At 34.2% G+C, this 17,542-nt stretch overlaps 1 protein-coding gene across 1 annotated transcript; it reads left to right on the forward strand.

Moving 5' to 3' along the window:
- Positions 1–12,698: 12,698 nt before the first annotated feature.
- On the forward strand, positions 12,699–16,584 carry LOC116002999 (ubiquitin-fold modifier 1). The gene is made up of 4 exons (XM_031243183.1): positions 12,699–12,856; positions 12,973–13,070; positions 13,479–13,511; positions 16,284–16,584. Exons 1-4 carry the CDS (start codon positions 12,786–12,788, stop codon positions 16,352–16,354), a joined length of 273 nt encoding a protein of 90 aa, XP_031099043.1. The 5' UTR covers positions 12,699–12,785; the 3' UTR covers positions 16,355–16,584.
- The last annotated feature ends 958 nt before the right edge of the window (positions 16,585–17,542 follow it).

A 17,542-nucleotide genomic window follows, 5' to 3' on the forward strand; every position in this document is an offset into this window, starting at 1 on the left:
ATCTAAAATTTTTAAGGGTATTTTCATCATTTTCAACTTAAGATTCTAATTTGAGCATGAACAAATGAATTTTAGCCCTAAGACAATCGATACCAATTCACAGTTATCCTTCTCAACCTATCTTAATTTGAGGATGAGAATTGCGAATTGAGATTGATCTTAGGGTTTAAATCCCTTTATTCATTCTCAAACTAGGATCTTAATTTGAAAGAATGAAAATACCCTTAACAATTTCATATTTCAGCATGTCTTAAACGAATGGGTAGCCGGCATGATGAATTATGACACTAAAATAATAGTCGTGGATGAAAAGTATTATAAATTAAACATGTTGACCAAAACAGTCATTTTATTAATACTCGTAAGACCAAAATTGATATCTTTCATTTATTCCTTTTAATTTTTCAAAAAGAATATAAAGTTACCTCTTTTTCAAATTATAATTTTTTTTAAAAATATCACTTCCAATTTATTTTCTTTAAAATCGTGCAAAATTAAAGATAAATACCCGACAGAGAAACATATTTTCTCCGTATGTACTAGTCATAATGAGAGAGAAGATGGTGACTTGCTCTAATGGTCATCTAAATCCAATTGTCGTCGTATTCAATTACGTAAGAAAGTTAGTTGCAACTTCGTCATTGACATTTGACACCATTAAGATTCCTTTTTGATGTCGACAAAATAAATTAAATATTATTTGTGGAAAAAACTTATTACATAGATAGATAGATTGAGAAAAAGAATATAATAAAACATTGATATGTTGAGATTATTAATGATGGATGATTAGGTAATAAGATATTTAATATTCACATAAAAATTCATTTATTTAATATTTTTTTGAATACTTGATAATAAAGTAATTTATCAGAATAATATTATTAATATTATGTTTTAATTTACATATAACTTTAATAACGTTTGTAAATTATTGGGTTGACATTTGACAAGTCTACCATGGTGTTCCCTGGAATCCCTAGATCCTTGGGGCACATAATAATTACACTACACAAAAGTTGGTAAAATTAAAGATGTTAATGTTTTGTATGTACAATAACTCCGTATTTTTCTTTTAAAAGAATTACCGTACTATTTTCATGGTTTGTACTTCTCCTTCTCCTTCAAAAGGAGTTTATAATTGGTTTGTCATCGACAAGTACTTTGTCATGCTAAAAAAAAAAAAGAAGGAATAATGGTCAAATAGGCCACTGAACTACACACCAAAATACAATTAGGTCATTGGACTAAAAAATAATGCAATCGGGTCCTTGAACTACACAAACTCATGCAATTTGATCTAAAATAACTTGTTTTACCTGTTTAGCTGGTTACCAATTTTAAAAATAATATTTTAAAATAATTTTAAATAAAATAATTAATTAAAATTAAAATTAAAAATTAAGAATTAATAATTTAAAAAAAAAAAACTTCCAGCCGGACCCAATAGTATTGTTTTTGGGTTCGATGGCCTAATTACATTTTGGTGTGTAGTTCAGTGGCCTATTTGACCCTTATTCCAAAAAAAATAAAATCAATATGATGTAGCAGTTAGGAGTTTACTAACGAAAACGATATAAGTTATTGATTGAATGATTTTACTAAATTCGAATATGTAATTAGAGATTTCTTAAGCTTGATAATTTGATTGTTGTTTTTTAAATACTCATGATTTTTTATTTTAATACTTTCAAAAATACTTTTAATCCAAAGAATATAAGTCTCTCTATCACCGGAGTTTGGGGTCGAATCTATAACCATCCATTTAAAATGGTAACCGGGACATCATCATACTACGTATTAGTTGATAACTTATTTGATGTTTTAATTATTACTATTATTGTTGTTGTTATTAGAAAAAAGACAACTTCGAATCGTACGTCTTCAGTGTTTACTGATACGAGAAAACTTTTCTTCAATTCGTTCTATATATCTTTGGAGACAAATTTCAATGACAAATGAGAATATATGATAGTATAGTGACTTGATTGATTTATTATTATTTTTTTGAGTATTACTGTAACCCCTCGCCTATTCCTACAAGACTAAGGTTCAAAAAATATGTCTTTAGGCTATGAAATTCATAAGATGATCTCCGAATGCTTCAAAGGAATTTTTATAAGGGAGTATAGTTGTTATTAAGTTGCGATCATACGTGCCGGTCACGAACCGTCAAATTTTTAAGGACGAATTTTCAGCTCGGATTCCCCTAGGAAAAGGAACTATTATGCATATTATGACTAAGTATGAACTTCCTGCTTAGTTAAGTTGAAATTGGATGGACTATAAGGGTGAAAATTTATTTTGATCATAGCATCGCTAAATTTCGCGGTGTACCGAACCTAGCCCAATTTTGAGGTTTTGTCTGGGATAAACTTTTTTTGATTTCAAAATTATTCCTATTTAAATTATTTTCCACCGAAACATAATATGTTTGGACCACAACTGATACGTTGGAAGATTTTTATTTTTGGAACCACAAGATTTTGACAAGTGTCACTTTCTCTACCACATTTCTTCATCCATATTTTATTATTATTATTAATATTATTATTATATATATGAATGGATAATCATCCATATATATTATTATTATTATTATTATTATTATTATTATTATTATTATTATTATTATTATTATTATATAATATCACGTATATATATATGTGATAAGAATGTTGAAGTTTCATTCTTGTCATTCCCATTTCCCATTTCGTGTGTGTGTGTGTGTGAGAGAGAGAGAGAGAGAGAGAGAGAGAGAGAGAGAGAGAGAGAGAGAGAGAGAGAGAGAGAGAGAGAGAGAGAGAGAGAGAGAGAGAGAGAGAGGGAGTTTCAAGCTCCAATCGCAATTTGTTCGGTAAATTTCAATTTTAATCGGTTAAAAGTTATGTTTTTTACTCCTAGTTCATAGTTTTGGGTAGAACTTTGTTGAACCATATTTGTATTACCGTGTTTTATCTTAGGGGTTTAAGGTGAAATTGGGGAAAATCAGCTCCAAGAGTCTTCTACGAGACTAGTAACCTGGTTGAGGTAAGGAATCCCTTAAGTCGGTTTAGTCACTTGAAATTGGATAATTGTATGTTTGGTTGAAATATGATGAGATCTAAGTAAAATTGTTATGTACATGTGGTATGTATAATATATATGTAATTGTATTTTACATGATATATATGTACAAAATGTTGTGTTGGTGAGTTCTCATTAATGGTATTGTTAAAGTTGTTATGAATATGGATGTTGGCAAATGGAATATGAGATGGTGATTCTTGGATGACTAATAGCTTATGAGTATATTAACGATGGATTTAAGGGGTACTTAAAGTTTAATGGTGATTTATGGCCAATAATGAATTTTGTTAATTAATGATGGTGGATTAAGGTGATGATTAAGAGTACTTAATGATTAATTATGGTGATTATTGAGTAATAAGAGGATGCTGAGATTATGATATAGATTGGTGATTTGGTTCACGTTGAAGCCTAGTGATGAGGATAATGTTGAACTAAGGACTAAAGATTTATGTTAAGTATAGATGGGTAAGTGGTTGAAGGTGGGAAATTGTGGACTAAATATGAGTTATGGGCATCATAAATAAGTAAGGATTACAATATTGATGGGTTAAGATGATGGTGGTGAGAGTATGATGGAATGGATCAATAGTGGCTTGTAAATGTAATGGCTTTGATTAGTCTATAAGTAATTGATAATTATGGATTATGGTTAATAATGGTGACTTGATAATGATGTTATGATGTTGTTGACTTGTTGTCGAGGATGGATTGCAAGGTTAGTAGTTACTAATGACAATAATTAATGCTTAAGAGTGTTTAAGGTTAATTGTTGGATTATGGGTGACTAAATATCGATTATGGACCATTATGAGAATTATTGGTTATGTTGTGATTAATAATGAGGTTAGATTGATATTAATGATGGATTAACAGTGGAGTTCAGGAGGTAATTAAGCTCTAATTATAGCGATTAAGGACTGCTGATAGTTATTAAGGTTTAATGACTGGATGATTAGATTGAACGGTAATTAGTATACTATCAAGGTGTGCCTAATTATTTGAAGAATTATTCCTTTGGGATTTAGTTGAGAGTTGGAAATCTCTCTATTGGTGAATAAGTTATGGTTTAAAGGAATTTAAGTAATGATAACATTATGATATATACTGAGGAAAGTGTTATATGGAAATATTGAGATAAAGATATGATGAATCTTGGGGAAATAGTTGTTGAACGATTTTGGATTATGGTTAGGCAATGACTTTACCTCAAGTTATGATCTAATGGTGTTGATCATGGTGGAAGTTATTGATGACGATAGTGATAAGAACAACTATCTATTATTAGTTAATGGTGGAACCATGATTATGGATCACCGATGATGATTGGATTGTAAGATGGATTGAAATCCATGATAAGGAGTAAGTATTGGGAATGGACACATGAAGTATTAGTAGAATATATAAGTGTCCGAGGTGTGACCAGCTCGTGTTCAGCTGTGTTTTCTTCCAAATTTTGCTCGTACTTGAGCTATGCTTGAAAAGCCTGTGGGCAAGTAAAAATATTTCTGAAAACTTACGTTGAAGAACGTATGCTATTTTGGTACATCGGTGGTCAAAACCTTATTTTTTTAAAAGGAAAATACCACTTTTAGTGAGTGGGTACTTTACGTGGGAATGATGAGAAAATGATGTCTAAAATGAATAAAACCTTAGTTTCAAGAAGTTACGAGGACCTTGTTGTCTTTTTACCTCGGGCTATAATTACCGAAGGTTGTCATTGAAATATGTACGGTTGTATTCGTACTTAGGCGAAGTCTATTCGCCGAGTCTCTACGTCACTCATGTATGGCTAGACTGTGGGGATGTGCACACTTAAGCGTATAGACTCCCTCGTCTCCGAGTTGGTGTCATTTTAATGGACCTAGGCGGAGCCACACTAGGGGCCATTCTAATGAACCATCGTCCAAGGAACCGAGAAGAGAACTTGGGTAATGACCGCAAGCCCATGTTCCAGGTTCAATCGGTCAACGACAAGGAATATTCAACATTTCCTATAAGGCCTCATACTTTGAAATGAAACTAAATCGAGTTTTCACAAGTAATGGTTGAATCAATGACTATGATGAGATATGTGATACTAGTTCCAAGAAACTAGTCGAGTGATGTCTGAGAAATGGGATATTGTGAAGATGTCAAGTATGGTTGTGAAAATTCACGCGTGTCGTGAAAATGATGAAATTCCTGGAAATGAGAAGGTTTGCAAATTCGTCTGAAAGACATGAAAATGATTTTGAGTGGCAGTTATGCCATTATTCTTATTTGAGAAAAGCTTTACATGATTTAACTTATATACGCTACTATACTATCTGTGAATCATTTGGTTGCAGGTAGGTTTTCAAATCATGGGTAAAAACTTTACGAACTTCTAAATTATTTGTGTTTTCAAACCTTTGTCTACTTTTAAGTGACAATGGATTTCCTTACTTAGCCGTCGCGCTAACTACACTTCAATGTGTTTTTTGTTAACAGATGTTGTCTAGTGTGGGCTCCAGTAGCCCGATGAGCTCTGAACAGGATGGAAGTGGATGTCGATGTTGTAAGTTTAGCCTTAATGTTTGGGTATAGGAGAGATACCTAAGCGTGGCGGTAACACCCAGTTTTCTGCTGGTTAGATGTAAGCTTCCGCGACGTATTATTAGGGATTTTGTAATAAATCCAAGATGTGAAAATTGGGGTGTTACAATTACTGACTCTGTTACAATGTAGTATCTGTCCATAGCTACTTTCTCAACCTACTGAGGCACAAAGAGTCAACAGTTGCCTCCATTGATTGATTTATGATTAGTTGAAAAGAAATATGTTCCTTTCAATTACACTCATTGTAGAAGCCGAAAAATTAATGGTGACAAATGAGTTGATTCATATATTTTGGACTTTGTTTTTATGTAATTAGGATAATTATTGATTTATTTGGATTAATTAAATTGTCTCAATTGTCCGAATTAAATATAATAGGAGGTTGATGGGCTCGAATTATGTTGATTGGACTTGTTAATTATATTGAAGCCCGACAATAATAAGAATAGACTAATCCATATTTGGCCCAACCGAAGAATATTCATATACTTAGGGTGTGTTTGGAAGCCCGAAAAATAATTTCCGTAAATCATTTTTCGGGCTTTTGGTGTTCGGCTACAGCTGAAAAACTCAGCCAACGAAAAATGATTTATGTTGACCGGGGAAAATAAGCCCAAAATGGCGAAAAATTACTTCCGCCTAAGCTGCCCAAACGTTTCCGGCGGAAACCATACCTATAGTTTCTGCCGGAAACCAAAGTGCTATAGTTTCCGCGTGGTTTTTGGCGGAAACCTTGATTTCCACCGGAAACAAGGTTTAAAAAAAACAACTAAAAATATTATTTTTTTAATATTATTATAAATATTTTAATATTTTGCATAAAATAATAATATATATATAATTATACAATTCTACTCATTTTCCATAAAATGAACCAAGCACACAAAGATTGTTTTCCAGAATATATCCAAACACTGGAAATGAACCTATTTTCTGGAAAATGACTCATTTTTCAGAAAATATTTTCCTGCTTTCCAAACACATCCTTAAATTAATTTTTTAATTTAAGTAAGTGATAAGATCATGAATCTGGATGAAATTATGGTTAGATACATTTGGATAAATCATAAATATTCATATTATCCTAAATATTAATTGATCGATAATATAAAGGTAATATTGAAGAGTTTGAGTTCCGACAAAATTCTCCCATATTCTCTACTATAAATAGGGTCCTCCATTCATTACAAAGATCACACTTGAAGAGTTGAAGACATACCTGAGAAGTCATAGAGAAGCTCTGGAAAAATACATATTGAAGATTAAGTCAAGTTAAAGTGGATTAATGATCAAGCCAAGCTAAAAATGGTTTGGATTGAAGATCAAGCCAACCTAAAATGGATTGAAGATCAAGGCAACCTAAAATGGATTAAAGATCAAGCCAAGCTAAAGTGAATTGAAGATCAAACCAAGCTAAAGTGGATTGAAGATCAAACCAAGCTAAAGTGGATTGAAGATCAAGCCAAGTTAAAGTGGATGGAAGATCAAACATCAAAGTGATCAACTAAGCTAAAGTGGATTGAAGATCAAACATTCAAGAGATCAAGCCAATCTAAAGTGGACTAAAGAGTAAACATGTTTTCAAGTAAGCTAAAGTGGACTGAAGATCAAGCCAATTTAAAACTGGAGGCTCTTCAACGAAGATTGAGCAACAAATAAGCCCTTCATTGAAGAACTTCAAGTGTTCAAGCAAGCTAAGTGAAGAATCAAAAGACTTTCTTGATAGAGATTTTGTACCCGCACATTTTGATTTTGAATACATATATAGATTTTCTTGTTTACACACACACACACACACATAGGGTGGAGATCAAGTGATGATAGTGTCTTAGATGAGGAGTGAGGATTATTGGTAACCTTTGGATTAAACAAGTAAAAGTTTGTAATTGCATATTTGCTACAAATTTATTTTCACGAAATTAGGTTGTAATGGGAGTAGTAATTAGTAAGGTGGGGTAAAAGGGTAAATGTAATTGCGGTCATGTGAGTCTAGAATGGCAGCGAAAAACACGATTTTACTATCTAGGGTTCACAACTATGTTTTGAATGAGAATACGTTCGTGCATAGACCATTCACGTAGAGTTTTTCATCCATCTATCAACCAGCCATATCGTAGGCGACTACTTCACAATCGGAATCCATGGCCGACGAAACACAAAGGCAAAGTCAGCATCGTGCATCCGTCGAAGCTGTGAAGAGAATCTGTACGTATCTATTCTTTTTGTGTGCAATTCTGTCGCCGCTGGGCGGGCATACGCCATTTTTGGAGCTTCAAATTGTCTGCAATTTGGTTCCCGAGGCAGTGGGAAGGGTGATTTGTGCAAGAGAGAAGAAACAAACATGGAGACTTAAAAACACTTAATATTAGAACTAACGTTAATGTTGTTTGTTGAATATTAGTTGTTTGTTGTTTGTGCACTACAAGTCAAAGGTTGGAATAATAGATTTGTTTTCAAGAATGTACAGTAGTAGGGGAAGGTGTTAATTTAGTAAAAAAAAAAAAACAATAAAGTCAATGTTGGGATGCACAAAAGGGCGGAAAAGCATATGTTTGGATTCACAAAACATCACGATGAGACATCAATTTAGGTGGGTGTAAGAAAAGTTGGGAGGTGGGATATTGTTAAGCACCGTACTTTATTTTTAATTTTTTTTTTTGTTTTTTTTTTTTGAAAGCTCATCATAGTTGATTAAAAAGTACAAGTAGAGAGTTTGGTTTTGGTGGGGTTGTTTAGTTATTAATCAGTTGGAAAGCAGTAGGGAGGGAACTAGTAACCCAACACAAGCAATTTATATTGGGTGGGAATTGGAGGGAGCGGTAAGTTGTGTGTGTAAGTCGTACAGTGCACTTTTGTAGTAGTACTCTGTGCAGTCATAAATTTCGTGTGTGAACTTATAAGTGTGTGTGTTAAAAGCTTCAATGTGTGCATTTGGGTTGGCTGCAGGTAGTACTGTCAAAGCGGGCCGGCACGCCCCACCGCAGGCTTAATTTTTAACGGGCCGGCTTGCCAGGCCCGCGGGCTAGGATTACATCAACCCTAACCCGCCCCACGCGGGTTGACGGGTCCCGCGGGCTCTTTTGTTTTTGTTTTTTTTTTTAAATTCAAATTTCATAAACTAAGTAAAAAAAAATTAAAATATTAATATATATAAAATGTTACACAGCAAGGTAGAACGCTGCCTTGTTGTGCAACATATACATTTATATTAAAATTCTTTTTTAATAGGGCTTGGCCCGCGACCCATGCGGTTAGCCCGCATGGGCTGCGGGCCTTCCCGGGTTAAGCCCGTTAGGCCTGCTATTTTGCGGGTCATATTTTTTGTGACCCTAACCTGCCCCACCGCGGGACGGGTGCGGGCTAGTCCGCGGGCTTCGACTCACAAAATAGCAGGGAGTCATCCTTGTGCATTAAGTTGGTTGAAGCAAAAAAAAAAAAAAAGGATGATAAGAGGTGGTGTATTGTGAATTAGCATTTTTGGTTAAAAATTAATATTTTAGAGCTTTTGGTTGGTGGAGTTAATAAGTGTGTTTTCAAAATCATATATTCGATTAGTTAGACATAATGCAAAATTGATGGACTGATTTTGATTGGAACCAATCCGTATGTAAAAAGCAAAAAACAATCATATGCAAGAAAGCTAATCTCGTTGAAACCGAGACCGATGATGATTTTGTGAATCCACCAGTGCAACAAGGTAGAAGTGAGAATAACGAAACTAGAGTTGCTCCTCAGATTGCATTGCTGCCCAAAGATGATAAACGCATTAAGACTCGTGCACTTGCTACACATTTTGATCGAGGCAATGATGAAATTTAGAACCCTACAAAAGAGTGCAGTTCGGGACTTGGGTTTTGGTGAGTTGATGCACTTGAAGGTGAAAGACACACCCCTACGAATGGGACAGTGGTTATTAAAAAACTTTAATGCAAGCACAATGACAGTTGACCTAGGAAATGACTGGGTGTTGCCAATAACTAAGGAAGGTGTGCACACAGTCCTATAATTCCCACGAGGACACAAGGTGATTGCAAAAAGAACCAGAAATGCTCAGTCTACCGTGCTAGATGAATGGAGAGGGGAGTTCAAAAAGGGGGGACCACCAGATTACACCCTATATGGTAGCTGAGATATTAAAGGAGTACAAAGACGAAGATATATGGTTCAAGAGACACTTCACAGTTTTAGTGGCCAGCACCTTGATATGCAACCAACAAAATGGGTATGCTAATAAGGACATCATCCAGCACCTCGGTGATGTTAGTCAAATTAGAGAAATCAATTGGTGCAAGTTCGTCATCGACTCATTAGTAGAATGCCAAGGTAAGTGGGCATCAAAACAACACAAGCGGTTTGTTGGGCCACTCCTATTTATCACGGTAAGCACATGATTAGGAAAATGTATACGAACAATTAATTGTGGATTTTTTTAAACCTAGTAGTTGTATATGGTAATTAAATTTATTAGTGCACAAACCTTCTTCCATCGCAGATGTTGTACATGGACCGAGTTGTGAACCACATTAGGTATGTACTGCGAAGCAAACCATCCTTCAAAGGGTGGATGTCAAAGTTGTTAAGGGAGTGTGAAATTGTAAAGATTAAAAATGGAGGTTTTGGAGTATGAAATATTGAATCGGTCGCATATATGGATGAAGGGTTAAATGGGGTAATTTCGGAAAACCACAGAGCACAAATCAGATGTGTAGTACTTGCTCACACAACACTACTTACAAATGCACAATAACCAATTACTCAAACTAACCTTTTCTTTTATTACTATGTAACTAGGAAGGAGAGGATGAGCCCGAAGGAGAGTTAGCAGGCCTGAGGATGACAACCAGGAAGAAGAACAAGTGTAGCCAATTAAAGTAATAGTTGCATGGGGATATATGTTATAAATGCACATGGGATATATTGCACAAACGATATGAAATGATGTGTGAGTAGTGGTAATCCTGAGGTCGTGTATTCAATAATTGACGTTGTTGTTGTTTTTTTTTTATTTTTATTTTAATGACAGGCATTTGAGGAAAGATAATGAATAAATATGTAAGTAGAAAAGATAGAAGATGATGGTAAGTAAAAGAAGATGATAATGAATGTAATCATAGTAATAAATAAATATGTAAGTAGATAATGGTGAGAATGTGGTTATAGTGACATATAGTCTAATAGATGATAGATGATTCTGTTTTCCATTTAGAAAACAGTTTTAATAGTGTTTCAGTTTTCTAGAAAACTGAGAAATTGTTTCCTGTTTTCAAAATAGAAAACCGTGCTAGTAAACATGCTTTTTGTTTTCTGTTCTCCAATTTTCCAAATTTCCAGAAAACTGGAGAAAATTTCCTATTAGTAAACTGGCCCTCAGGCTTCCCCTTTCCATACTTCAGAAGTGTGTATGGGGAAGAACAACCAATGCAAAACAAGATAATGTCATAAATAATACATAAAAGAGAAATGAATAGAAGGTAAGGGACTCCCTCAAATGAATCGATGGAAGGAAGTCAACCCCCATGACCAAACCTTATCCCTTGCCACAATACAACAAAATAATCAAAGGTAATTAGTAAAGAATAAGAATGAAAGGAAATGATAAGAGCTATTGAGTAGAAAAGGGACACTTAGGGAAAACTAATATTGCAATGCAAAACGACATTAAAGCAAAATGAAATAGTAGAGCAACCACTCTTGTCGAATGAAGTCTTGCATTTGTTGTAGCAACTCCAAGTAAAGTTGGTACTGGAATGCATGTAGGCCACCCAGTTTTGGACTGTAGCATACTGAGGTGGCACCTAAGGAAATGTAGAGTGGTGGTGCCTCATCCTCCTCGGCAAGGGGTACCGTCAAGGGCACTCTGAATCGCACAATATCATCCACACTAAGTGATTGCATCACCCCTACATATTGCTCTCCCGCTAACTTCCCTTCAAGCTTGTATCCTTTACACAGCCTCGCCACGGGGAGACCTACAAAGATTGCCTCCACCAAGTGGTCTGCTTGGGTGTACAATAATCAGTTGCATATAAAAACCCCATATGAATGAGGTTACTAGTCACCATACTCCATAGACATAAGAGGTCAAAGTTGTATACCTTACTTGCATTGGACCTCCTTCCCACAAAAAAAAATTAAAAAAAATAAAATAAAATAGAAAAAATAAAATAAAATAAAATAAAAGTAAGGACACTTTGAAGTAGTCCAAGCTCGGGCCACACAATGTCTATTGAATGAGACCTACTTGCCTACCATGGTACCTCGGGCCTAGCAATCTCAACTGTTCATTTATCTAAATGGATGCACCAAATTAGTTCTCACTTTTTTACATGAGAGCATGTTCTCACTTGAAAAAAACACACACACACACACACACTATATATATATATATATATATATATATATATATATATATATATATATATATATATATATATATATATATATATATATATTATTGATAAAATAGATTAATTGTAGAAAATAATTTTTTATGTGATGTAAAAAGTAAAAGTGAGACCATTTTTTAACGTCGAAAAAGAATTGTATGAATTGAAAGTGAATTGCGATAATTACAAATATAATGATATGATATTTTAAAAATGAGAAAGGTTAGCCTAATTGTCAGATACCCATATATCGAAGTAGAATTTACTAATATAATAATAGGAAGGGTCACATTTGTGTGTTAGGTCTGATCAATATGGAATTGTAATACTTATACTGAAAAATGTGTAATAATAAGAAATAAAGTGTTTGTTACTTTTGATGAAAAATGTAATACTCTTAAATCAAATGTGAAAACATTACATTTTTCCTCGAAGTATTATACTCTCTTTATAAATAATGTTGACAAGTATTTGTTACTTAGGAAAAATATAATACTAATGTAAAAGTATTATTTTTTTTTAAATATTACACTTTCTTTTACAAGTAATAAACACTTTATTTATAATTTGTATTACATTTTTTTAGTATAAATATATTTATTCTTAAGATAAGTATTTGTGAGATGGTCTAAGTAGGAATGGTAAGTTTCAAATCCTGGTTTAACCAAACAAGCCACAATATAAACAATTATAAATTGCCCAGACCTTCGACGACAAAGCTGCGCCCAACTCGTAAAGGAGGAAGAAGACATGGCTAGCGCTGGAGGCAAGGTTTCGTTCAAGGTCACCCTCACTTCCGATCCCAAACTGCCCTTCAAAGTGTGAGTATCCACGCTTTTGCCCTTCCATTTTTCTTGATCATTTTTCTTTTCTGAATTTCATCTTGCGAATCTGTTTAACATCCGTTCAAAATCACCCTCGTTCTACTCTACTTCAGTTTCAGCGTCCCGGAGGCCGCCCCTTTCACCGCCGTTCTTAAATTCGCCGCCGAGGAATTCAAAGTACCTCCCCAAACCAGCGCTATCATCACTAATGGTATTTGATTTTCGTATATGCGTACGCATACAAATATATGTATATGTTTTGTCTGTGTCTATATTTATGAACAAATTTCAATTCTGTTGTGGCTGGTGGTTTTTGTAAATAAAAATTTAAAAAGTTCAATGTTGAAGCGTGTCTAACATATTGTACTACGTTTTGATTTCTACCTTGCCTCATGATGAATTGCAGAAATTCTTGTTGCACTTTTTTCTTCTCTTAGGCTGTTGAATAAAATCCCAATTGAAAAATAAAGGAAAATTAAATATTATAACAAATTTTCATTTACAGAATTAAAATGTGTAGTAAAATTTGTTTACTACTGCTTGTTAGTGGTGGTTTTTTTTAATATATAGGGTTTTCTTGATGAAAATTGACTTGATCTATTTGGTTTTCTTTGTTTAGATGGAGTAGGAATCAACCCTCAACAAAGTGCAGGTACCTTTATTCTTCTCAACTTTATTCTGTATTAGTACCTTGTGTCCTTGTGAAGTGCTTGGAATTATTTTTCGCTTAGTATTTAAGGCATCTTGCAATGTGTGGAAGTAATGTTACTACTGATGCATAAGCTAACAGTCCCGGAGAAGTAATACAGCTTTGTCAGGGAAAGGGATGATATTAAAAGAACCCATGCAATATAAAAGGATAGAAGCTTCTCTAAGGAACAGCATTTTTGCTTTTGTCTTGTTAGTTGTTACTAACTTATTTTGCTCTAGGAGCAATTCCTGGCTGACCATTCAATATGTGCATTTTTCTTTGTTATTTGTGGTATCTTTATTATAACCAAGTGATTTTAGCAAGTTCAAAATCCAGGTCAGACAAGTATTTGATATCTATGCATTTTTCTCTTTCCACTCTCATTTCCTTAAGTCTATAAATGGGCACACTTCCAAGTTTGGTAGTGTGCCTTCCAAGGTCTATAAATGCCACCAATCTGCTTTTTGTTTTCTAGCCTGTTAGGCTCATGTTGGTGGTACTTATGGTGCCCACTTCCCATTTGGTTATTATCTATTGTGCTATGTGTGATGCAAGCACACTTGACATTCTTAGGTGCCACCCTGTTACTTATGGTTTATTAATGCTGTCATCATCAACACGGCATGAAATACCCAAGAACCTATTGAACTTTTTAATGTGATCTTGTATGGGAGTGTAGAACTCCCATTGACATAGTCCAGTCACATAACTTACAGGGGAAAAGAAACAAAATGTAGAGGCTCAAACGGTGTGAAGTGAAGGAATTTTATATTTTAATTAGATGAAATAATGATAATAATGCACTATGCACTATGAGCAAGTTGCCAAGTTGGATTGCATAGTGCCCTTGGAATGAATATAGGCTGATTGATCCCCACTATAAGATGCATGTTTGAGGTTCTTGGAACATTTTTCAGTCCTTACATCTTAATGGTTCCATGATGGTTCCTACAATGATTTTCTTCATCACATAATGGTCTTGTTGGCTCTCCTAAATATAGAGTAAACTAAATGGTTAATTGGACCCTGGACATTAAAGATTGTAAGTTAAACTAGATCTTGGCTCCTTGGTTTTCCTGCATCTTTTAGTTGGAGCAAATAGTTTTCCTTTATTTTGTTTTGTGTAGGTGTGTGTTTATTTAAATAAATACACACACACTTACACACATATATGCCCACATCTATGTATGCATATCTACATATATATATCAGAGTGGAATAAGTGGATGGCTATCACAGGTGACTCACATTATAATTGGTAAGCTATTATGGTTCAAGGAATGATAAATAAATAAGTAAATAAATACAAGATCAAAGAGCTATGAAATGTAGGTGTAAGCAAAAGGAAAAGACTTTCTGTGTGTATTGTATTTCACATTGTTGAAAAGGGATAGATAGCCCTAGATATGAAGATTAAATGACAAAGATATTACTTAGCAAGCAGCAAAGCAATTTGATTAATTTCATGGGTATTATGTAGAAATTTAGTTAAGTTCAGAGGTTGTCATGATGGCAACCTCTAGCTATTGTAGGTGTTTACAGTGTGGTGCCTTAATTTTGAATGAGAATTATCCATATTCTTGCAAGTATTCTTGAGTAGATGGAAGGAGTAACGTGTAATATTGCTGCAAGTTAGTGGCATAAGTTGACTATAATTACTGCATTAATTCTTTGTTGGACTTATCCTTTTTCTATTAGTCCTACATCCGTGCTTTGTCTCTCTCTATTTTCTGTTTTCTACAGATCTCTTATGTCACACTGTCTGTCTGTAAATTTATCCTCTAAAAGTTGTACTAAAAGTTATCAATTCTGATGTGGGGTGGATAAGACAGAGATAAACTATTTGTATTCCATTTGTCATTTCATTGTGTGTACGTTTGTGTTTTTCTTAACATTACTGGTTCAACATAAGCCTGATAACCAACGCAAATAAACATGCATAAATGTTGGTGCTATAGAGTTTGTGCTTGTGTTGACTATGGAGCTGAAGGATTAGAGATAATATCCCTTTTGTGGAGCTAAGAGAGAATATTTGTTTATGGAGTTGTCCCACTCTCAATGGATTTTGTAATAGAGGATAAGTATCCCTAGGAGATGCAAGAAAGGGCTCCTTTGATGATGTAGAGTTCTTTCGGCACGAAGAAGTGAACGAGGAAGGCATGCATGACTTGGCTTCTCCAATGTCCTATTCCTTTAGGTCTTTTCCTCCCAGGCTGTTGAGTTTGCTAGAGATTCTTACTCCTTTAGGTTAACTTTGTATTCCATGATTACTAGGAGTATAGTATTTCCTTCTTGTCTTTGGTCAATCAGTATACCATGGACCATGGTCTACCTTACAAAATGGATCGTTGACATTTAATATACTAAAAATGAGCATTTATCTGTGATCCACATTGCGATGTGGGCCATGGTCCATAGTATAATTTGCGGTCTCTGGTGGGTCGGGGATGAGGTCTAGTGAGCATGAAGATGTCTTCTTTCAACTAAGTGCCACTGTAGGACTTAAAATTTTTACAGTAAACATAACTCTGAGAAGATAGATAGATTGATGGTTTTGTGTTTTGCCAGACCAAGGAGATTTAATGTTGCCAATAATGAAATTTATGTGACACATTTGAATGCTTTATCATTCATATGATCAACATTCAATTTCGTTGCTTGTTAATATTGTCTTGTTGTGCATTGATTCCATGATTTAGTAGATGAATTAAAACTTTTTTTGCTTTATTTCAGGAAATGTTTTCCTCAAACATGGATCGGAATTGCGCCTGATTCCTCGTGATAGGGTAGGAGGTGCTGCCTAGATGGATAGAAAAGGTGTCCTCTTGAGCTAGTCAAGAGACTAAGCCCTGCTTATTTAACTTTGTATCTTATCTTCCAGAGTCATTTTACTTTTGGCAAGTAATTTGTTGTCAAGTTCCTATGTTACAATGTTATACTCAGACTACTGGGAAGTTAAGCTGAATAAATGTCCTAAACTTTGAACTGAAGTACATTTAAAGTTTAAAACATAGCATGGAACTTTTAAGCTAAACATGGATGAGGGTTCATCTTATACTGTGTAGACCTTGGTTCAAAATGACATTTAGATTATGTATTTGTATTTAACATACTATTATTTTTACTCGTGCGATGCACGGAATAAATTTGTTATAATATATATTAAGAATAGTTGGATTGATATATAATTATATAAATTATAACATCAAATATTATTTATTTTTTAGTACTAGTATGCAATTAAAGATATGTTTTGGCCCGATTACTAGTAAAGCAAGGAGATTAAACAATCGTCGGAGTTGGCTAAAATTCTTGTTAACCTGCAATTATAGGTCACAAATAAGTTAAAGTGTTTATTTGCTTCAAAATAACAAGTTTAAGGGCCTAATTGGAGTTTTTTGAAGTTCAAGGGCCCAATGGCACATTTCGGTATAGTTTGAGGGTCTATTTGACCCTTATCTATGCTATCAATGAATGTATGATCAAGTGAGGAGTGTGGTTTACCTCGTTAATCCAAAAATGAATGTATGATCAATGCAGGGCCGACCCTCAGGGGGGTTCAGGGTGGGCACCTGCCCAGGGCCATCTCTATAGGGAACCCATACGCCATAAGATATACGGAGTATTATATATAATCTATATTACTTATTATATATTAAAAAAATATGGTTAATCGTTTCTGAAAGTCGAGAACTGAACTCACAAAGACTGAAGTTGACGTACGTTGCCGCACACCCACCGCTCACGCCGCCCAGGAGTATAAGGGTCGCCGATCGCGCCTACGCCACACCAACCACTCAAATACTTAGATTTTCGATTGACTAATTCGGATTGATTGATTCATATAAGTGTCAGTTGCTTTTGTTCCTTTTTTTTGTTAAGATCGATTTTATAATAATTTTGTTATACAATGTTACCTAAAAAACATTCATCCCAAAGTGGAAAAAAAAAATTAAGTAAACAAATAGATCATTCAGAAACAATTTTTTTTT

Source organism: Ipomoea triloba, chromosome 13 (genome assembly GCF_003576645.1).
Source record: "Ipomoea triloba cultivar NCNSP0323 chromosome 13, ASM357664v1".
NCBI classification, from domain to species: Eukaryota; Viridiplantae; Streptophyta; class Magnoliopsida; order Solanales; family Convolvulaceae; genus Ipomoea; species Ipomoea triloba.

Bases quoted from the DNA above. Each gene is read 5' to 3' on its own strand.
- LOC116002999 (XM_031243183.1), top strand. From the start codon at position 12,786: ATGGCTAGCGCTGGAGGCAAGGTTTCGTTCAAGGTCACCCTCACTTCC. The intron at 13,071-13,478 runs GTATTTGATTTT...TTCTTTGTTTAG, and splicing joins CAGCGCTATCATCACTAATG to ATGGAGTAGGAATCAACCCT. The intron at 13,512-16,283 runs GTACCTTTATTC...GCTTTATTTCAG, and splicing joins CAACCCTCAACAAAGTGCAG to GAAATGTTTTCCTCAAACAT.